The sequence below is a fragment of the Budorcas taxicolor genome, chromosome 11 (assembly GCF_023091745.1).
Source record: "Budorcas taxicolor isolate Tak-1 chromosome 11, Takin1.1, whole genome shotgun sequence".
In the NCBI taxonomy this organism is placed as follows: Eukaryota; Metazoa; Chordata; class Mammalia; order Artiodactyla; family Bovidae; genus Budorcas; species Budorcas taxicolor.
In genome coordinates, this window is record NC_068920.1 from 52,771,745 (window position 1) to 52,794,520 (window position 22,776).

The 22,776-nt window shown below is 46.3% G+C and overlaps 1 protein-coding gene across 1 annotated transcript in view; it reads left to right on the forward strand.

Moving 5' to 3' along the window:
• The window catches only part of LRRC1 (leucine rich repeat containing 1), a 130,745-nt gene that overhangs the window by 30,889 nt on the left and 77,080 nt on the right, over window positions 1-22,776 (forward strand). Inside the window, exon 2 of the mRNA XM_052649245.1 lies at window positions 17,671-17,788. Coding sequence (XP_052505205.1) covers window positions 17,671-17,788 — 118 coding nt within the window. The remainder of the gene's footprint in view (window positions 1-17,670; window positions 17,789-22,776) is intronic.

The window sequence follows — 22,776 nt, forward strand, 5'->3', positions numbered from 1 at the left end:
ATGGACTGTAACACACAAGGCTCCTCTGTCCATGGGATTCTCCAAGCAAGAATACTAGAGTGGGTAGTCATTTCCTTCTCCAGGGGATCTTCTTGACCCAGGGATCCAACCTGGGTCTCCTGCATTGCAAGTAGATTCTTTACCATCTGATCCACCAGGGAAGCCCTCAGTTATACGTGTATATGCATAAATGCATGTTGTTTTTCGTATTCCTTTCCATCAGGTAGATCACAGGATATTGATTGGGCATAAAGACTTCTGAGAGGTTGTGGCATTTGGGGTGAGTGGCATGTTCCTAGCTGGAGAAAGGTGTTGGAGACAGTGAGGGGGACCTGTCGCATAGCAGATGGTTCCCTGGGGCTGTAGATGTGGGGACCGAGGTCAGAAAGGCCACTGGGCAGTTGCGGGCAGAGGGTAACTGGATGTCAGAGTTGCAGCCTGGGGAGCCTGGGTGTGAGGGGTGGTTTGGATGCCTTACGTACCATGTAGTCCTCCTTGAGTTCAGTTCAAAAGATGGACTGCTGCCTGGGCAGTTCTATGGGTGGCATGGAGTACGAGGAAGCACTTCACAAACTGCCACAACCTACAGAAAATGATAATGCTGTCAGTAGAAGGTGCCCAGGCTATGAGAGCCAGACTGTGTAGCTCTGGGGCTTGCGTCTTGTTCTGTGAGCGGGGGTCAGCTGCTGGGGGCTTCGAGAAGACCCATCCAGGCTCCCTGGGGGTCAGACAAGCTGTGATGAGATGAGGGGTACCCTGAGCTTCCACCCCTGACCTGCAGGTGTGCGTATGGAACATGGAACGCGGCTTGTTTGAGAGGTGGGTGGTCTTGGTTCAAGGCTAGGGAGAGAGACATGGGCAGTGGGCCTCACTCGCTCGCCTTCCTTTCTCATCCTTAGACTCCCAGGCAGTGGCCCTGGCAGGGAGCCTGAATCCCTTTGGCTTCTGGAGCACCAAGGCCTGCGCTACTGGTCATCACAGGGCCAGGGCTCTGTAGGGGCCGCTACCCAGAGGGCCTCTGCCTGCATGGGCTCTGCCCTCCTCCCGGCCGGCCTCCCGCCTCCCCGCCCACCTGCCTGGGCTCCGCCCTCCTCCTGGCGGGCCTCCTGGCCTCCCCGCCCACCCGTGTGCCCATCTGAAGTCTTGTCTGACTTTGCCCTCCCGAGGTCCCCAGGCTTCCCCGAAATACTTCCAGCCCTTTCAGGTTGGTTTTCATTCACTCTTTTGCTTTATTGTGTTTTGGATTATTTGATGAGTTGGAAATAGCTGCTTTTGAATTTACTTGCCTTATTTGGATAGTAGCTCTAGTACTAAGTAGACTGGGGGTGACTGGACTTGTTCACTAACATCTAAGGTCCCTTCTCCAGGTCCTGTAAGCATTTGGTCTTAGCAGTCTATTGATTTATGTGTAATAATGTCTTTTTGTTTGTGGTCTTTCTCTGCTTTTGAAAATAACAGAAGTCTTGATATGTATGGATGTGGTCCTCATTTAGCACCTAGCTGCATCCTAACAGGATAATCCAAGGGCATAACGCTGTGGTTGGATCTATATATTTTACATTTGAGAAGTTTTAGTAGCTTAGGTATATAGGATTTTTTTTTAGTGTATGATTCAATTTATAGGAAATATCCAGAAAAGGCAAATCCATAGAAACAGAAAGCAGATCAATGGTTTCCAAGGGCTGGAGAAAGGGAGATTTGGGGAGTTATTGTTTACTGGGTGCAGAGTCTGGCTGGGATAATGAGAAAGTTCTGGAAATAGAAGTGGTGGTTGCACAGCACTGTGAGTACACCCAACACCACATAACTGTATACTTAAAAACAGTTAAATGGATACATTTATGTTTATAAATTACTACAGTTTTTTTAAAAAAGACCAGAAGGTCACAAAACAAAAGTTTAGTTGTTGACGTTTGAGTGGTAGATTTACCAAGATCATGCCTTCTTTCCTCTTTGAAAGATGCTACTCCTTTACGGGGGACATTGCTTATGACTGGCTTCAGTTTATAAAGTACTGCAGCAGTTTGTAGTCAGTCTGAGTTTATCGCACTGCAAAGCCTTCTGACGCGAGAGCCCCTCGACCTCTGGGTGGGGACCCTGCTCGGACAACGCCCCATCCCTGTCAGCGTGCGGCTACCATGCTGGCCGGAGGAAACGATCCGCCTCTAGGCTTCACCCCGGTCAGGAGGGGGTGTTTTATGGAGGGATAGCAGTGATAATTACAGCTAACATTTGTGAAACGTTTCTCCTAGGCCAGCACTGTTCTACGTACTTGACCTGGACTTGTTCATACAATTGTCACTGCTGCTCAGTGAGGGATGGGTGCTGTTATGACCCCTTTTACAGATGGAGATACCGGGGTACAGGGAGGCTAAGCAGCTTGCCTGAGGTCACACAGACAGCCAGTAACTTGGGGAGCCAGCTCTGCAGACTTGGGGCCCCACAGTGCTTCTTGACCCTCTGTTTATCATAGCAGACAGGTGGGGACTTTGGACCTGCGTTTGGACCCTGCTGCTGACGCCTGTGTAAGGGGGCCCAGGTGTCGTTGCCTTGTGCAGCACTTTCATGATTTGTGAACTCCTGGTAGCTGCTGGGCTTAGGGTGGTTTTTAAGATCCAGTGAGGCAATGTTTATAGAGCCCCCAGCCTGCTACCTGGCATCTTAGGGGCATTTCGTATTTAGTTTAGAGTTACTTTTGTGAAAAGTAAAGTTTGAAGTTTTTGAAATTAGACTTTCAAAATCCACTCTGATCACGTAGCATTTTAATTTTAAATCTCTTGGACCTATGCATACAAGAGGATTGACCTTAAAAGAAATGATCAGTGAGTAGCCAGCCAGGAGTCAGCAGTGCTGCGAAAGGTGCTTTCCAAAGAGAGCCGGGTCAGGCTCAGATTCCATTGGTGCAGATAGAATGGATGGATGGTGCTGATGGGACCCCACGGCAGGGCTGAAGGGATGACCTGGTGTCCTTTTATTAGACGCACCTGGGTAAAAAGCTGGACTCTGGGCTGGGAGTTGGAGGCTGGGGAAGTGATAGCACAGAACCTACTGGAACCCTGAAGCTACCACAGAAAATTGCCCCTGGAGTTTATGGGGGGTAGTCCTCACCATTATAGCAGGCCACCTGGGAGCTCTTGCTTGTTTCCTGGGGTCCAGGAGCTGAAGGAAGGCAGCTGCCTCTCCTGCTTCACTCTGGGATTCTTTCAGGACTTCCCTTTTTCCTGAATGTTCGTTTTGGTCACAGGCTGCAATGGAAGGTTTCCGACTCTGCCAATTCGTGAGGTGATGCACTGAGTAAACTCTTATCCTGCAGGGATGACTGGTTGGCAGCGTGAGCAGTTGCCAGGACCTCTCTGCAGAGCTTGGTGGCAACAGAAGAACCAAGTCCTTAACTGTTGGGCCGAATGAGTGGAGTGGCTGGTGGGGGGGGCCTGGGTACCCCCAGCCCTGCTGTGTGTCCTGATGTTGGGCCAGTGCCAGGCACGTCGCGTGGCCTCTGACCAAGGTTGCTGGCAAACAGTAGAAATAAAATCTAAAGCATGTTGAAAAGCACAGCCTGAAGAAGTGGCTGGGAGAGAGCTCTGCCCACCCTCTCCCCACGCAAAGCGTTTACTTAGATGGAGACCATGGGGCCGAGTGTTTTCTGGGGGACACTAGTGGTTTCTCTTGTTCCTTACAGTAGGGCGATTCAGAAAGTTTTCAAAATTAGGCCTTGTGTTTGTGGTTCTTCATCTGGATTAACACTGGAACTTAGTATCTGTTCAGTCTGTGGCGCTGAAACGCCGGGATGGGCAGGAGCTCCGTCGTGTTTTTGCGTAACTGTTTGGGAGTTGCTAGGGAATCTGCTCTTGGTTTTTTCCATCTTGCTTCTCGCTTAGCTGTCGGGGCAGCCAGTAGGAAGCAAAGTGCATTTACTGTGTGTGAGAAGTTTGAACACGAGAGAGGATCTCCTTTGAAGACGCCAGGCCGCTCTCGCAGGAGCTAGACGCATTTGGGAACCCGAGCCTGTCTAGGCGGAGCGAGACACTCATACTGAAGTTCCTGAATTATGAAATTTTAGTCTTGAATTGTGATTACAGACTGTATTTAGAATATATTAGAAAATGTTTGCAGGGGGTGAGCCCTGCAGCAGCTCGTAAAACATGGATTCTGGGCATCTGTCAAATTCACTGGTTCCCCCCACTGCCCCAGAAGTCTCTTGATAGTGGCTTACAACAGTGTGATCATCTCCAGTGTTTTTGAGGATAAGAGACAAAGTCCTTTTCTTACCTCTTATGATTAGTGTGCACCAAAACTGCCGTTACATGTCACCTTAGAAGGTTAGGGGACATTCTTCTGTTTTGATTTATTTCCAGTCACATTGACGGACATTTAAAAATTCCTCCCGTGTCATCAAATGTTCTGTGCACTTTTTCATTGCATCTCCTCCTTTGGGCATCCCAACAGCTTCTCTGTCATTAACACAGAGTCTTGTCCCAGCCCCCTCCACCCCTGTCAGCATCGGATCAAACACAGGCTCTCCTGCCAACCAGAGACCAAACCAAGGGCTCCCTTTCTCAGTTGAAGGTCAGCATGGCATGGAGGGCACTCAGCAGATAGTGCCCAGGAGTCCAGGACGTGCTGTGCCGACCTTCACACGTCTTCAGGCTTCAAATCCAAGACATGGTTTTATACTGACATTCATGTGAACGAACAATTATATTTTGCGTCTGTTGTAACAAAAAGTTGCACGATGACTGTTTTCACAGTGAGGTATCTCCAAATAAAAGTTCCTACGTGGAAGGGCTTGGAGTCTTTGTGAGGTTTCTCTAATGGACGCTTCCTCCGCCTCGGGACCCAGGCTGGTTTGGGACACCGTGGAGTTGGTGGTGTGATTTCACTGGGACCACTGCTGAATATTCAGGGGAAATAATGCAATACAGTCTGATTCGTTCAGATTATATAGAAAAAGACTCACAAATTAGGCCTGTCGTTATTCTAAAGATATCAAGCCACAGAGGTATTGATGAGTTTTGTGGTTAGCAAAAGAGACTCTTGCCCAGAGTTTTGAGTGACTGTGATCTGGTAACTCAGAGTTAATAGCGCGCTATTAATTCATCGGTGACTGGATTCCTCCAGTTCTTGCTCGCTATCTGGAAAGATCAACCCTTGGCTAGGGTGCTCTCAGTTTATTACTTCAGGAGGTAGAAAACGTCAGCGAGTCGGCAGTTGGCAGAATTCTGTTCATCCAGGATGGGCCTTCTTTAGTGTTGCCTGTATCTTTTCTTAGTTGAGCCTGGAAGAACGCAGAGCATTGACCCAAATGTTGGTATATTTCTTGAGAAAATTTAGCAAGTCTTCCTAATAGTTTTTCTGAAAGTATTAACCCATGTTTAAGTGGTGTCTCATTGGAAACTGATCTTACTGGTGTGGCGTGATTGACCATAAAATAAGCCTGATTTTTTTTTTTAACCTAAAGAAGCGTATCAGGTGTAGCTAAAGACAAGACATTTATTATCCTTTCACAGTATTTTGAGCCTCACTTGTGATGATTCCACTTTCCCCCTTGTGTCGTAACTACTGTTTGTGTCAACTCCTGGGCGTCTCCTGAGAGTAAGGACTGCGTCTGTTGACGTCTTTTCCTGCACTTCAGAACCCTGCGCGTGGGTTCTGTGTAGTCCTGTTGTTAGCTTGGAAGAGTTGTATTGAATCCAAGACAAGACGTCCCCCAAACAGGATTTTATTCCACTTGAGTCACGTAATGCCTTCCTGAGTACAATGTGTGAAAAATTCAACCTTATTCAAAATCCTGTGTCAAAATATGAGACCACTTTAATAATCTGAATTGATTATCTGTTTGACTTCTTGTTGGAAGAGCTGTTTTTTGGTGCGTAAGCTGGTCTTAGCGCCTTCCCTTCAAGTTTTGCTTGAAGTCAGTTCAAGTTTAAAGGAAAATCAACTCTTCCTTCAGATAAATAGGCTTTGGATTTTTATGGTACAAAACATCGGTACCCCAAAGCCGAGTGGTCCTTATTCATTGAATTAAAATTATTTTTTCTCAGATTTAACTTTTTAAAGTGTTTTTTTCCACTAAAATTAGTATTGCGTTAAAAAATTGGTCGTTTATTTTTGGCTGCGCTGGGTCCTTGTGTTCGCGTGTGCGCGCTCTAATTGCGGTGAGCAGAGGCTGCTCTTCATTGTGGAGTTTTTCACTGCGGTGACTTCTCTTGCTGTGGAGCACACTCCAGGTGTGCCAGCTTCGGGGGCTGTAGCACTTGAGCCCAGTAGTTGCGGCTTGCAGGCCCCAGAACACAGGCTCAGTAGTTGTGGTCCACAGGCTTAGTTGCTCCTTGGTGCGTGGAGTCTTCCCAGACCAGGGATCGAACCCATGTCCCCTGCATTGGCAGGCAGAGTCTCATCCCACTGTGCCACCAAGTAAGTCTCAGCATTACTTTTTTAGCATAACAGGCATTATACAGTTTCTATACTTTTGCATTTTTTTCATAATCCTAGAACACACGGATTTATCATATTATTAAATATTCTCTAGAAACATTTTTCGGAGAAGGCAATGGCACCCCACTCCAGTACTCTTGCCTGGAAAATCCCATGGACGGAGGAGCCTGGTCGTTAAGAGTCAGGCACGACTGAGCGACTTCACTTTCACTTTTCACTTTCATGCATTGGAGAAGGAAGTGGCAACCCACTCCAGTATTCTTGCCTGGAGAATCCCAGGGACAGAGGAGCCTAGTGGGCTGCCGTCTCTGGGCTCGCACAGAGTCGGACACGACTGAAGCGACTTAGCATAGCATAGCATAGCATAGAAACATTTTTAATGGTCATGCAGTAACTCACTGCTTGACCAGCCTGTATTTAATCCTTCCCCTTTGTTAGATTTCAGGTTGACATCTCCTTCTTGCTGCGGTATCTGACCCCCCCACGCTGGGCCTCTCCTGCTCAGTCCACATCCGTCCCTCCTCTCTCTGTGCCACCAGCCTGCCCGCCAGTGCCCACGGCTTTCCCTCAATAGGGTTCTCAGCACAGGAGAGCCTCGTACTCTCAATGAATGTTTCTTTTCTCCAAACCATTGCCAATACCTCTCCATCCTCATCCGCAGACTTGTGACCATAGCACCATAAATGAAGCATTCCCGGTTTTATGATTCTCACAGTGATTCACACCTGAGCTATTTTAATTACCGAGGGCATTCGTATCCTCCTTACTGTTCATTCATGACGCCAGCTTGATAATGTAATGAAAGCACCTTGAAAATGTGAAAATTTGTTAGCAAATAAGAGACGGTAAAATGGTTAGTAGAGACCAGAGACAGAAAAATTGGAAAAGAAATATTCCAAGTAGAGTAAACACCTTTGTCGTAAGCGCTCACGTATACAGGCCAGCTCTAGTGGGAAGCGCGTTTGCTTTTCTGAACTTTGATTTGCCTGTGACCTTCTGGGGCCACTCAAGGAGAAGAACACGCAACTCTTCTTTGTTGCCTGAAGAACGTGGACCTGTGCCACTCAGTCAGGAACTGACTGAAACATTGTGTTTTAGAACAGGAGACTTTTTTCCCTGTGATCTGTTCCACTTACTTGTCTTATGGACGAATCAGTGAGCAGGGAAATAGATTTCTCCTGCTTCCCATTATAGAGAGGGTGGCTAGTGTTATTGGAGTGACTGAACCTTTTATCTCATTTCATGTTTATCATCTGTGCACTGGTCCAGACAGTGGGACGTGGACATCAGCTTCCCATTTTGTGAATCAGTGTTCTAAATTCTTGACTCTCTTTTGAATTTCATCGTATGTCTATCTAAAAATCATTCAGAGTTCGAATTGCCAGTTGAACAGACAGTGTGGGAAGTCTTTTTTGAAATCTGCCAGGGCTGCCCTGCTGTGGGGGATGTTTCCTCCTTTGCCTCCAAAAGTAGACCGAGCTTTTTCTTTATGGACATGTCCCTTTTGCTCTGACATATTGTAAACTTGTATGAAGGCGGGAGGAGAAGGGGATGACGGGACGAGATGGTTGGATGGTAGCACCAGCTCGATGGACATAAGTTTGAGCAAGCAGTGGGAGCTGGGGATGGACAGGAAGGCCTGGCGTGCTGCAGTCCAGGGGGTCGCAAAGAGTCAGGACTGAGCGACTAAACTGAGCTGGTCCCAGTTCTGTGTACTGGTTTCCTGTCTTTCAGCCTTTCCCCTGGCCTTAGGCTTTATCTGGAGCTAGCATTCCAGGCCCAGGTGCCCCCAGAAGATAATCTCTTTCCATCTGTCTGGATTTCTTCCCCTTCACACCTGGTCTCTGTGCCTGAACTGCCATGCGGGCCCCTCAGCGTGCTGGTTTCTTTCCCCACAGCACTGGCAGCGTTGTAGTGTGACCCAGCCCCTGTTCTCACGTCCCGGGACTTTGTTTCACTTTGCTCACTAGAATATAGTTTCACTGATGTTTTTTGTTTGCTAGTTACCTGAGAATTTATTATTTTGTGATCCCTCAACGTGGGTATGCCTTGGAATTTTCCTGAAAGAATGTTATTAACTGGTAGTAGCATCTGGGAGCTGTGTAATGTTGCTGAAATCTGTTTCCTCATCAGTGAACTGGAGATGAAAAACTTGCCCTCACTGGCACATGTAGCAATGTACCCCATGGACTGTAGGCCTCCAGGCTCCTCTGTCCGTGGGATTGTCTTGGCCGGAATACTGGAGTAGGTCACCCTTTCCTTCTCCATGGGATCTTCCTGACCCAGGGACTGAGCCTGCATCTGCTGTGGTTCCTGCATCCGCAGGCAAATTCTTTACCACTGAGCCACCTGGGAAGCCCAGTGAAATAAAAATGTCCAGGAAAACTCTAATTTGAAAAGATACTTGCACCCCCATGGTCACAGCAGCACTTCTTACAATAGCCAAGACACGGAGCAACCTAAATGCCCGTCTACAGATGACTGGATAAAGGAGGCGTGGTGCATGTATACAGTGGCATACTACTCAGCCATAAAAACGGAAATAATGCCACTCTATAACAGCATGGACTGACCTGGAGATTACAGAAGTGAAGTCAGACAGAGAAAGAGACATGGTATCTCTTATATGCGAAATCTAAGAGAACAAGACAGTTGAACTTAATTTATATAACAAAAACAGACTCACATACACAGAACACAAGTTTATAGTTGCCAGCAGGGAAAGTAGGGTGGTGAGGGGGGATAGATTAGGAGTTTGGGATTAGCAGATACAAACTACATAAACTAGATAAACAACAGAGACCTCCTGTTTGGCACTGGGAACTATATTCAGGGTCTTTTAATAAATAACTAATGGAAACCAATCCAAAAAAGAACATGAATGTGTGTGTGTAACTGAGTCATTTTGCCGTACACAAGAAATTGACACAACATTGTAAATCAACTACACTTCAATTAAATAAAAAAGTGTGGGTACCTAGCTTAGGTTCAGTTCAGTTTAGTTCAGTCGCTCAGTCGTGTCTGACTCTGCGACCCCATGAACCGCAGCACGCTGGGCCTCCCTGTCGATCACCAACTCCCGGAGTCCACCCAAACTCATGTCCATTGAGTCGGTGATGCCATCCAACCATCTCTTCCTCTGTCATCCCCTTCTCCTCCCACCCTCAATCTCCCAGCATCAGGGTCTTTTCTAGTGAGTCAGCTCTTTGCATCAGGTGGCCAAAGTATTGGAGTTTCATCTTCAACATCAGTCCTTCCAATGAACACTCAGGACTGATCTCCTTTAGGATGGACTGGTTGGGTTCCTAGCTTAGTCTTTCATTATCAAGGGGGATTCCTTCTTTATCAACATCTGTCAATTCTGTGTGCAGTTTGACATCCTTATTGAGATGTAATTCACAGGCCATACAATTCCCTCACTTAAAGTTCACGATTCAGTGGTTTTAGTATATTCGCAGGGTTGTGCAGCCATTACCACAATTAATTTTAAAATGTTTTCATCGCCCCCTAAAGAACCCCATACCCCTTAGCAGTCATTTCCCGTTTCCTAGGCAACCGCTAATCTACTTTCTGTAATTTTATTCGTTTTTAAGTGCATGCTTGTTATATTGTGGGCTAATAGGATTGTCATGTTTTTTATGGTACATTGAAGATATTTTGAAATGCAGTTCTAACATTTTTAGAACTAGAAAGAGCCCTTAGATCATTTAATGCTTATTTTTTACAGAAACAGAGGACCAGGGAAGTCAAGTGATTCCCCTGGGGACATTCCCATTCCACACCTCTTTACCAAAACACAGTAGAAAAAGTATCTTATTAACACTTGTTTCGCCAGTAGTTCTTATTTTTGAGTGTTTGCTGAAACCCTTTCAAATTCAAATTCTGGATGTGAGATCCTTTGAATTCTCTGCTTTAGCTAATGGATCTTTTTATTCTTCTGTGAATATTTCTTGGGTCTTTTCCCTCTAACTTTCTCATGTGTTAAAAGTCATGTCTTAACCAAACTTTATCCAGTATATTATTACATTTTCTGTTTAGGTTTCCTTTGGAAAACTCGTTACTCCGGGGTGAATCAGAGTTTTATAGGATAGTCTGTCTGGTTTTTATACGTGGTCTTCTGTGGTACCTCTGAGGCCCCTACCTCATTTTACAGTAGACCATGTAATCTACCAGATTTCACCCCTTCCAAGCCTCTTTTCAGTGTGATTTTTGCTGCTCTTTCCATCTACCGGTGGAGACTTATTTCCCCATTCCCCTCACTGCGGCAGAAGTGACATGGTGCAGATTTCACGGTTTTGGCTCTGAGAGTCCTCCCATACTCTGCCCCCTTTGAATGCCGGTCTAAGAGCCGCTGGATCATATGGCAAAGGAGAGAGGCCTGTGGAGAGCGGAGGAGCTCCAGCTGGGTGTTGGCCCAAGTAGCAAACCATAAGCTGAGGCCGGGGTGGTGGTCTTCCTGCCCCTCTGAGCCGCTCGCTGAGTGAAAGGGCATGAGTGAGCTCAAGTGAAAACAGCAGGCCCACAGAAATGTGAGAAATTTCAGAAACTCGTGTTGCTCTTGAGTCACTGAGTTTGAGATGGTTTGTTGTGCAGCAGTGACCGTTCTATATAGATGTTAGCTCTGTAGCAATGTTGAGATGACTACAGAGTATGACCCAAGTGGAGTCCTTAACTCACTGCTGGGCACAGAGAATCCCACAGTAAAGGGTGACGGCTGATGGCTGCGGCATGATCCTTCTAATGTTACTGTTGTGGTTACTGTTGGCCTTTTCATTTCTCCTCCTCCAGACATAGTGTCATTGCTTTTCATTATCATCACCTCTGTCAAGGTGAAGAATTTGATGTCATTAGTCCTAATTGTCTGGCATTTTTTCTCTCTGATTAATCAGTAGTTTAAAACTTTTAAAACTTCTCTTATTGTGAAATAAAACACACATATATTAAGAGTGCACAAAAGCATACATATACAGCTCGCAACAAATTATAAAATGAAAACCTGTGTAGCACTCAGGTTAGAAGGTTTAGAATTGGCAGGCCTCCTGAAGCCCATGTCATGCCCTTCCTGACCATGTTTCCCTCACAACTAGAAGTAGCCACTAACTTGATTTAATACTAATCACCTCTTTGCCTTTTTTAAAAATAGTTTTTACCACCTCTGTGTGCATCTCTAAACAAAGAAGTTTAGTTTTGGTGATTTTTCTACATTATATAAATGGAGTAATATAGTGTGCCTTCTTTTGTGTCTGATTTTATTTGCTGAATATTATTTCTAGATTTCTCTGTACTCTAAGAGTAAGTTTATTTTCATTGCCATGAAAAATTTCATTGTAAGAATATATTTCTGTCAGATGTACTATTGATGGGTATTTGGGTTATTTACAGTTTTGGGCAATTATGAATAATTCTGTCAAGCACATTCAAATATATAAAATATACTAGAATAATATATGTGAAAGTTTTTTTTTTTTTAAACAAGTATGCAAAGTACATACCTAGAAGAATTTCTGGGTAATAAAGTCATGATCACTTTTTATAAGTCTCATAGTGAAGAACATTGCCAGGTGATAAAAATGATAGATACTGTAACATGATTATTCTCACCTGGAGATTAGAACCATTGGTTTACAATATCTTTGCCAAGCTGGTTGACCACAAAGGCAGTTCAGGTCTTTGGGGACAGGGGTGTGATGAGACTTAGGTAGGGTGGAAAGGGGTCAGCGTTTAGTTAAGGGGTTGAAAAGTAGTCAGTCAGTCGTGTTCAACTCTTCACGGCCCCATGGACTGTAGATCACCAGGCTCGTCCGTCCATGGGATTCTCCAGGCAAGAATACTGGAGTGGGTTGCCATTTCCTTCTCCAGGGGATCTTCCTGACCCAGGGATTGAACCTGTGTCTCCCACATTGCAGGCAGATTGGTTACCCCCTGAGCCACCAGGGAAGCACAGCTGAAGGGCTAGAAGACACCCAGAAGGAAGTCTGTGAGTTAATCTGGTGTCCTGACAGCTCAGAGTCAGACGGCTTTTCAGGAGTTTAGTCCCATTCTTTAAACTGTCATCCCCCAGGTGAGTCTGCAACAGTGGTTCATCTTTCCCCCACTTTATGGGGAAGTCTGGGGAGACTGTCGATCCTTGGCCATATGGTGATAGCAAAGGACTCAGCTCTTCTAAGACTCCGATTTCCTAAGAAGAAGGGAGAGGGACTAACACTTTATCAAGAGAAGGAAAAAGAATCTTGTTAGAAATGGAGAATGGGAGAAAGAAACACGCTGTTCAACCAAATTAAAGACTCTGTATCTACTGAGAAAAATGGTGGCTATAAGAAGACTGTGCTGCGGCATCGCAGGCCAAGGCAGTTTGGGTTTCTTTGCGTGTCACTGTACAGAATGTGCTCGGTGTGGGCCAGGGCGCTGTAATCAACACGGTGCGGTTGAAGAATGGTGTTTGTGTGCCCCATCACGTGATTGCCCTGCCGAGGCGCCCTGCCAAGACTGCCGTGGGAATTGTTCCTGTGGGCCTTTGCTCATCCCAGAGAAGGCAGAAGGATTTATACAGTTTTGGAGTTTTCCTCCGTGACTATCTGCAAGTCCAACACTTGAAGATTTAAGCAGTCTTAGTGATATAGTGTCTCTCTTACAGAATGTAGTTGATTTAAAGCATTTGGATGCCAGATTAGGGTCCCATCAGGATGATGAGGGAAGGATTGAGGAATCGCTGTTTTCACTGTGGGATGCTGTTGGATAGGGCCGTTTCTCTATCTGGTCTGTGTGTCCCCAGTTGAATAAAGTAGTATTTGTGACAGATCCTTTTTGAGGATGTTTTTAACATGCAAAACAACTTAAATTTGCTTGCTTGAAATTAGGATTTAAAGTTAGGATTAAATTAGGATTTCTGTTGAACATTGGGATTTGAAGCTTGTCATCTCCACAGGCATAAAACTAGCTTATTATCCACTGACAGTCTAAGTCCCTGGTTGACTTGGTTTCTTGTGTTATTTCTGAACGGTCCTCGAATGTATGGATTTGGTGATGGCTTTTGTGCTGTAGCTTTCCTGGAAAACAAAGTGAGCTTTTCATGGCTGAGTAAACACATGGATGCATTATGAAACTGTCAGACTCTTTTGAACAACTGGCATAAGCTCTGTTATTCAAATGTGACTCTTTTGAATGGCTTTTGTGTCAGCTAATGCTTTAGTATAACCCACATAAAGAAATTTCAGAATCTTTCCTTAAGAAATTAAATTTCAGCTCTATGATTGAAGAACTCCAAAGGATTAGTCCTTTTGTTGAGCACGCTCATTATTATATATAGCTAATTGGTAGCATTCATTTGATGAGATTCATAGTTCATTTAAAAATATCTTTCTTGTTAAAAAGTAAACTTGTTCCTGCATTTCCCTTGTCTCTTAGCTAACTTTCCCCTGTGTTCTCTTCTCAACGGGACATGTGCTTTTCCATCACGTACCTGCTATTTTGTCTTCTTTTAAAATTATATTTGCATCGTCAGTCTCTTTGAAGTTCTCTGGTGTTTATAGTAATCGTTGGTTGCTTAATATTGACTTCTTAATAACATGCTAATCATATTTCCCGTATTTGATATGCTTTTCATTTCTAGTGATAAGAATGCAGAAACATATTGTGCACCGTAGCTGCTTTTTCTTATTTTCAATTATATTGCAAGAACAGATGCCCAAAAGTGTTGGTACAATGTCAGTGGACTTGAAAACTTTTTATGTTTTGTATTGCCCAATTGGTTTCCAAAAGATGATGCCTTCTTTTTGATTATGTAAGTTACAATCCCTTTTACCAAAGGAAAAAACCGATGAAGCTTACTAAATGTTGGCAGCCTTCATAACTATCATTTGGAAGTACCCTGTTGTCTTAGTGGAGATGTTTTCTTTTGTAAATTCAATTTCTATTTTTAGCAAGGTAATATATGCAAATAATATTTTTAAAATCCCACAAATCTCTTGTCCTCCCCTCCCCCACTCCAGTGTCTTGCTTTTGAGAGCCCCCAGCTCTGGGATTTTTTATAACATTTGCTTCCACATTGCTAAATGGCTTGCTTTTATAGTTTGATTTTTACACAATACTATTTAGTGATTTACTGATTTCCTTCTGTGGAAGATGAGTCTTTAGCACTTAAGGTTTCTTTCCTATCCTCTCAATACTGACATAATATAAAATTTGTTTTTAACAATATATAAATATTGAAATATTATGACTGCATAAATATTATTCATAGTCAAATCTTGTATTTTGACTTTATATCTGCTTTTACTCTGTGTTTTTTTTTCTGGGATTGATAACTCCTTCCTTCTTTTGCCTGGTGGCTCAGAGGTTAAAGCGCCTGCCTGCAGTGCGGGAGACCTGAGTTTGATCCCTGGGTCAGGAAGATCCCCTGGAGAAGGAAATGGCACCCCACTCCAGTATTCTTGCCTGGAAAATCCCATGGACGGAGAAGCCTGGTAGGCTACAGTCCATGGGGTCGCAAAGAGTCAGGCACGACTGAGCGACTTCACGTTCACTTTCCTTTTTTTGCTTGCTTTGTTTTCTGTATTTCGTTTTCTAATTTGTCACCAAGTAAATTTCCTGATACTTCCAGACATGTCAGATAATCCCTCACATGTGTTTTTATTTTTATTTTTTTCCAAGCTCTCCTCTGAGAGCCCTTGTATGCTCTCCAGTGTAAACTGGCTGCTTTTGGGACCTGCTGCTTGGCTGCCGTCTTGGACAGCCTTTACTGTTTTAGCCTCTGTCTCCTTCTGGTTGGTTGACTCTCTGGTTTCTGAATCTCAGATCTTCCTCCTTTTAGGTTTGCTTCCACATTTTGATGGCTTCTTGGGAACGGTGCAAGGAAGATGACTCTTTTGAGACTGTGTATGTCTGAGAATGTCTTTCATTCGTTCATCCTACCTGATTGATAGTTTGGCTGGGTATGTGAGTTTGGGTTGGAAATGTTTTCTTGGAATTTTGAAGGCATTGCTCTGTTGCCTTCTTACTTTCAAGGTTGCTGTTGAGTCCAATGCCATTTCTAAGTCCCAGTCCTTTGTTATGAACCCCTTCCCCTTCTCTCCACCCTTTGGCCTCTGGAAACTTTTAGAATCATCTTATTTCTGGAGTTATATTCTTTGGTGTTCCTGTATGTTTTGTTTCGTTCTTGTAATTGGCCATGTGGTGGGCCTTTTTAACTGGAAACTTAGGCTCTGCAGCCTGTATGTTTCTGTCTTTGGAATATCTGTTCATCGGATGTGGTACCTTGCAACCTTATCCTCTTTTTTTTTTCCCTCTTCTATCTCTCCATCTCTTTGTCTTTCTATTGTCCCTTCTGGGAGATTTCTAGCTTTATTTTTCATCGCTTTTGTTGGATTCTTACCTTGATGCTGCACTAGTTTTTAATTTCTTAGGGTTTATTTCTTCTTCTTTTATGGCTGCTTCACCTCCTCTTATTTATCCGTGTCTGAAGAACTTTGGCTTTGTTTAAATGAGATTCAGGCACATGAATTAAAAAACAGAACTGAAGCTCTGAGTGCCTGAATGGGGCTAATAACCTGGGGCTTCCCTCTTTTATAATCTGTGTCCGTAAGTCTGTCTGTTTTCTTGCTGAGAAACCTGGCTGCAGGGAGAAGGGGGTAGATCTCATGGAGCAAGCTCTGACCCCCTTCCCTGTTTCCGGTTGTGTGGCCTCATCCCTGATTTTAGCTGGTCTTACAGTCAGCTCTTCTGGAGGAAATTTCCAGTCCCCTGCATAGTTGTGCAAGCCAGAAGAGGGGCTGTGGGGACTTAATTGTCTTTATATCCAAAGTGAAAGTTGCTCAGTCTTGTCTGACTCTTTGTGACCCTATGGACTATATAGTCCATGGAATTCTTCAGGCCAGAATACTGGGGTGGGTAGCTGTTCCCGTCTCCAGGGGTCTTCCCAACACAGGGATTTAACCCAGGTCTCCCACATTGCAGGTGGATTCTTTACCAGCTGAGCCACAAAGGAAGCCTGAGAATACTGGAGTAGGTAGCCTATCCCTTCTCCAGTGGATCTTCCCAACCTAGGAATTGAACCCGGGGTCTCCCACATTGCAGGCAGATTCTTTATCACCTGAGCTCTCAGGGAAGCCCCTTCCTTCAGAGATACCTGTACCTAATCTCCACAGGCTGCTCACTCCACAGGCTTAAAGTTCAGCTTTGTTGTGACTCTTTTATTTGCTGCCATTTTATTCATCTGTTTCCTTGCGTCAAGGATTTTGTCACATGTCTAGTTTGCTTTTCACCCCCTCTCATCTTGAATTGTCTTCATCCCTTTATTTTGTATTTTTATGTCTATGTCCATCTCCCTATAAATTCCTTTGATGCTATTTTAGTACAGTTTTTAAAGGGTGTGGGGCAGAAGGCATTTGCCCTGTGTGCCATGGTTAAGGCAAGGATCCAGTGCAGGCTCTTTTTTAGATTGACCAAAAATATTTCCTTTTCTCCTACACACACTTGTGGGATATTTATATATTTTCTGATGCACAGGAATTTCTTTTGAAATGTTTAAGAAATATTTTGTTCTAATTTTCAAATATCTTTACTTAACATAGCGGATGTCATACCAGTTTCCGTAAGTAGAAAATGTGACCACCTACTGGATACTTTAAAGGAGCCATTACTGTTCTCACTGAGTTACTTGTTCATTGTGAAAAATTTTTAATTTTGAAATAATTGTTGCTTGTGCACAGAAATGTCTCGTGTACCTCGTTTACCCCAGGGGTTACATGGTCACGTGACTATGGTACAGTATTAAGATCAGGAAAGTGACATTGGTACAGTCCTTGATAATTTTTAAAAGACATTTAAAAACATTTAATTATTTTTGGTCGTGCTGGGTCTTTATTTGCTGCGCGGGCTTTTCTCTAGTTGCAGCAAGTGGGGGCAGTTTTCTGGCTGTGATGCGTGGGCTTCTCACTGTGGTGGCTTCTCTTGCTGCAGAGCGCGGGCTCTAGGGCGCACAGGCTTCAGTCGCTGCAGCGCGTGGGCTCTCGAGCACAGGCTCAGTAGTTGTGGAACACAGGCTTTGTTGCTCCACGGCATGTGGGATCTTCTTGGATCAGGGATCGAACCCATGTCTCCTGCAGTGGCAGGCAGATTCTTTACCACTGAGCCCCCAGGGAAGACCAGAGAAGACATACTGTTTTGCATTCCATATTGGGCAAAAAATTTGCATTGCAAATATCTGTGAGACCTACATGAACCTGTTTTGTCTTTCAGCAATTTTTCCAGCTAGTCAAGTTACGAAAGCTTGGACTCAGCGATAACGAGATCCAGCGACTCCCTCCAGAAATAGCCAACTTCATGCAGCTGGTGGAGCTCGACGTGTCCCGGAATGGTAAGAAGAAAATGGTTCCACGTGAACCGTCCGTTTATCTCTTCCGATGCTGATGTTTGCAATTTTTAGTAAATGTGGCTGGATGAATGTTCAGGATGTTTTGGGATGAAATTACTGCCATTAACGAATAGTTTGCCACAAAACAAATTTTAGGTGCTGATTTTCTCGCGGTCAGTTCACCCTGATTTACAGCGGTGGAGAGGGGCCTGAGAACTCGGCAGCTCTCCCCTCACTTGATGGGAGGAGACACTGAGGGCTGGGAGTGCGGTCACTTGTCCAGACCTCGGGGCTGCTGTGGTGGGAGCCGTGCTTGGGGAAGGGCTGGTCTCTCCTGGCGGTGGCCTGACCCCTCAGCTGCTCCCTCAAGAACCTGCCTTTCTGCTGCAGTGAACAGACCTGCCTGCCGTTTCAGGCACTTCTGTCAGTCTCATTTATTTCTGACTGCGCCCTAGGTAGGCCCGCCCACTTGAATTTGTGTGACGTATTTGTGAGTTTATTTTGATTTTCAGATTCCACTGTAATGTTGCCTTTTAATGGAATGGCCTGACAGGGTGTTTATACTGTGTTTAACCTTTCACTTTTAAATGGGTACCTGGTTTCACCTTGCGTCTTATAGCCTTAGAGCATTCCCGGGGTAGCCAGGTCCCGTGGCTTGTTGGAACATGTTTGATTAATTACCTCAAGGTCAAGTGGCAGCTCCCAGGAGCCCTGTCTTTAGCGGTGAAATTCTGTTCTTGCGAGGACTCTGGTTTAATGTCCTGAGGATAAGCCCACACGTACTCTGTTGTTTATGAAAATGATAATCTGTTTCTGTCTCACCTATTGCACACCTGCTGTGTGTTTTTGTTTTGCTTTCATACAAAAATCTGTAGGTTCCATCTCAACGAGCCTCAGGTCTGGCTCTTTCTGTCTGGTGTCCTCTGCAGAAGCCCCCAGGTCTGGATATACTATTTTCCTGTGGGTCCTTGTTATAAGGCAGCAGTGATAATCAGTACTTCATTGAAAATGTGGAGAAGAAAACAATGATTTACCCCTCTCCCCCCCACACACTTTTCACATTGCTGCTCCCTCTCAGATCCCATAATTGGAAACTGTCTTTAGGCCACGTCAGATGCTCTTGTCATAGTGTCTGCTTCTGTTTGTCATGAGAATTATTTCTTCCCTTGAAAGTACTACACAAGTGAAAGAATTATTTGGGGGCTTGTTTCCTGTCTTCGGTTGCAGGAGAGTCGGTCCTCGGGTGACGGATTTGGCGGCGAGGATGGGGGTGGAGCCGGCGTCCTGCGCGTGCGCTGGGGCCCGCACCCGGCACTGCGCTAGGGCTCTCGCTGCCTCTCTTCTGTTTGTGGGCGCTCTGTCCCGCCCTCCACGCTGGCCTGCTGTCTCGCAGCCAGCCTCTTCAGCCTCTGTCTGTTGCGGTCTTCTGCCCTCGCGGCGGCATCTGACGGCCATTACTGAGTGAGGCCTGGTTGACCCAGTGCATCTCTCTAAGGCAGCCGTTAGCCCCAACCCCAGGCCACTGGCTGTCCCGCAGCAGGGGTGGCCGGCAGTGCAGAGCGCGGTCAGCCTCCCCTTACAGTGCTGTGCAGCGGGGGGACGTCCAGCATCCCCCGAGTCTGAGGTCTGGCATCCCCCTTGTCCCCCCGTCTGAGGTCCGGCATCCCCTTGTCTGAGGTCCTGCATTTCCCCGTCTGAGGTCCGGCATCCCCCCCGTCTGAGGTCCGGCATCTCCCCAGTCTGAGGTCCGGCACCCTCCCCCGCCCGTCTGAGGTCTGGCACCCCTCGTCTGAGGTCCGGGTCTGAGGTCCGGCATCCTCCCTGTCTGAGGTCCAGCATCCCCCCGTCTGAGGTCCAGCATCCCCCCTGTCTGAGGTCCGGCATCCCCCCCGTCTGAGGTCCGGCATCCCCCATGTCTGAGGTCCGGCATCTCCCCAGTCTGAGGTCCAGCACACCCCCTCCCCCCACCGGTCTGAGGTCCGTCCCCCACCCCCAGCTGAGGTCCAGCATCCTCCGTGTCTGAGGTCTGGCATCCCCCCATCTGAGGTCCGGCATCCCCCATGTCTGAGGTCCGGCATCCCCCCTGTCTGAGGTCCGGCATCCCCCCGTCTGAGGTCCGGCATCCCCCCTGTCTGAGGTCCAGCACCGCCCCCCCCCACCGGTCTGAGGTCCGTCCCCCACCCCCAGCTGAGGTCCGGCATCCCCCACTGCCTGAGGTGCATGTATAGAAACTGCTGGCTCTCGTCTCAGCAGTGTTCTCAGCAGTAAAGACTGGATGGCTGTGAACTCTGCAGCGACTTTGAACAATGACCCCTGAAATCACACAATCCAAAGAAATCAGATAGCCTTTCTGAAATTGGTGTTAAGAAGGAAAAGAAGCAGGGGTCCAGAAACCCTCGAGAAAGAGGAGACATATTGGCTTCAATTACTTGGGAGCCGAGGAAAAAACAGAGCTGGAAGGTTGCAGTCCCATTACTGACTCTCGTGGGAAGACGTGCTCCGTGTGAATTCAGCGTCATTAGGGGCCAGTTGTGCTGGTTCCCACATCAGCTGTGTCTTTCGAAACATTCAGAGGAAGAAAGAAGGGCTACGCGCCTCTCCTCATGTACCCATTTACACCTTGCAGTGTGGACAGAACGTGAGCTGTCACTGAAGCCCGGTCAGGACCCAGGGTTTGCTTTCCTGGGGAGAACCTTCCCTCCTGCAGGTCTGGACTTTGGTGATGGATCCTGCAGGTCTGCCCCCTTTTTATCAGGCTCTTGTGGAAATGCTGGGGGACTTAACCGCCTGCTTCTCCTATTGGCAGAGGCTTGCTCTGGTGTGTGCGCATGTTCATGTGTGTGTGTATGTTCGTGTGTGTGTGTGTGTGTGTGTGCGCGCGCGCGCGTGCACAGTGGGAGGTGGTGGAGGAGGCCTTTTCGTGGTTGTGAAAAAGCTGCACAGATGATGGAGCGGAGAAGGGTCACGGTTTTACCATCACCAGCAGGATCTTGGGTCTTGAGCTGTTTCCAGACCAGGCAGATCTGCCCATAGTCTCCTCTCATGTTTTCTGGCTGATCAAATCCTGTGAGTGTGAATTTCCTAGGCAGGTCAATCAAAGTGCTAGAGTCTGCAGCCTGAGAGGCCATGTGGGGACCCCCACTTTTCGCAGATGCGGGCGTTTGTAAGGGTTTGGGGCTTGTGTCTGGGGGTGTGTGAAACTCTAGGCTCCTGTAGCCCCTGCAGAGGCGGCCCGCCCAGTGATCAGGGTCCTCTGTGTCCCTGAGCTGTGTCTGGGCCGTGGCCGGCGCTGACCACTCTCAGGGTAGAACCTTTCCTGGCGTCCTCAGTCCCTGACTGTCCAGAGAGCATCACTGACCGTGGATGGAGGCACGAGAGAGGGTGGTGTCAGACCCCTGAAGCCCTTTGGATGCTTGTCAGGCTTGAATGTGCCATGGATTAACCGCAGGATTTTGTTAAAATGTGGATTCTGATGCAGGCGATCTGGGGTGGGTCTGGGGGTGCTGCATTGTTCAGAAGCCCTGAAGGGATGCCAGACACACTGAGGGTGGGGTCTTAGCTGTCCCCACCCGCCGGCTTTCTCCTAACATCCCCTCAGCAGCTTCCTGTGGCTCTCAGCACAAATTCACTCAGCCTCTGTCAACCCCATACCTTCCCCGGGTGGAAGGTGGGAAACCTTCAGGGTTTAACCTCCTGGCTAAAGGGTGAGATGCTAGAGCTGACTGAACAAGTTGGCTTTGATTCCAGGAGCAAAATGAGCCCTTTCCTGATGTTCCCTTGCTCAAGGGAGGGGTTTCAAGTTAAGGTCTGATGCAGTTTCCTCTGGTGAAGAGCACACTACACTTTCATGCCTGGACTTTATATCTGTTTTCTCTGTTCACTGATTCTTAGCTGTTGGAGGCGAATGCTCTCTGGATATGTGACAAAAGGCTAGACAGTACTAGCTCACTGTCCACGAATCGAGGACGGACTTAATGCATCATGAATCTTGCCCAGAGGGTTAGCAATTCAGATTTTATAGTCCATGCTGTAATTTGACTGACATCACAGTACTGTATCATTATCTATTTAGTTCACTTCCCCCCGCAAAATGTAAGGCCTGTGCCACCAGCACTGCTAGAGACGATTTTAAGTGGCACTGCAAAAGAGCAGTTTTTAATATTGAATCAAAGTGAGGAAGTTAACCTTTTTCCTTTTCATTAAACATTTTTTTAAAACTCCCTTTAGGTTGCTTCCTGTAAAACTTAATAGCTATATTGTATTGATTGTTATATTTATCTTTTATATCTGATGATGATAATAGCTTTCTTCCCTGGTGGCTCAGCTGATAAAGAATCTGCTTGCAATGTGGGATACCTGGGTTTGATCCTTGGGTTGGAAAGATCCCCTGGAGAAGGGAACGGCTACCCACTTCTGTATGCTGACCGGGAGAATTCCAGGGTCTGTATAGTCCATGGGGTCACAAAGAGTTGGACACGGCTGAGTGACTTTCACTTTCATTCATGTTAGTGATTTTAAAAATAAATCTTACTCAAAAAAGTTAAAAGAATGAAGTAAATAATAAAGAACACAGGTGCTCCACCAGGATGGCACAAATCATAAAGGTCGAACAGGGATGGATGAGTTGAGGAAATGCTGTTGTTATTCGCACAGCCAGTGAGGGTTTGAGTTTCTTTCTTTTATGGGGCAAATAATGCTGTGTGTGGAGCAAACATGGCCAGAGACCCCAAATCTGGAGAATTACTTTGCAAACTTGAGTGAACAGGAAACTAAAAGGTGGGTTTGATACACACCCGCACTGGCGCCAGGACAGCACGTCACACTTAGCAGAGGGACAGCTGATCCAACGGAGAAGGCGACGGCACCCCACTCCGATACTCTTGCCTGGAAAATCCCATGGACAGAGGAGCCTGGTGGGCTGACGTGACTTAGCAGCAGCAGCTGATCCAATCCACCAGCAGGATCCTCGTCCCACAAAGTCAAGAGCTGGA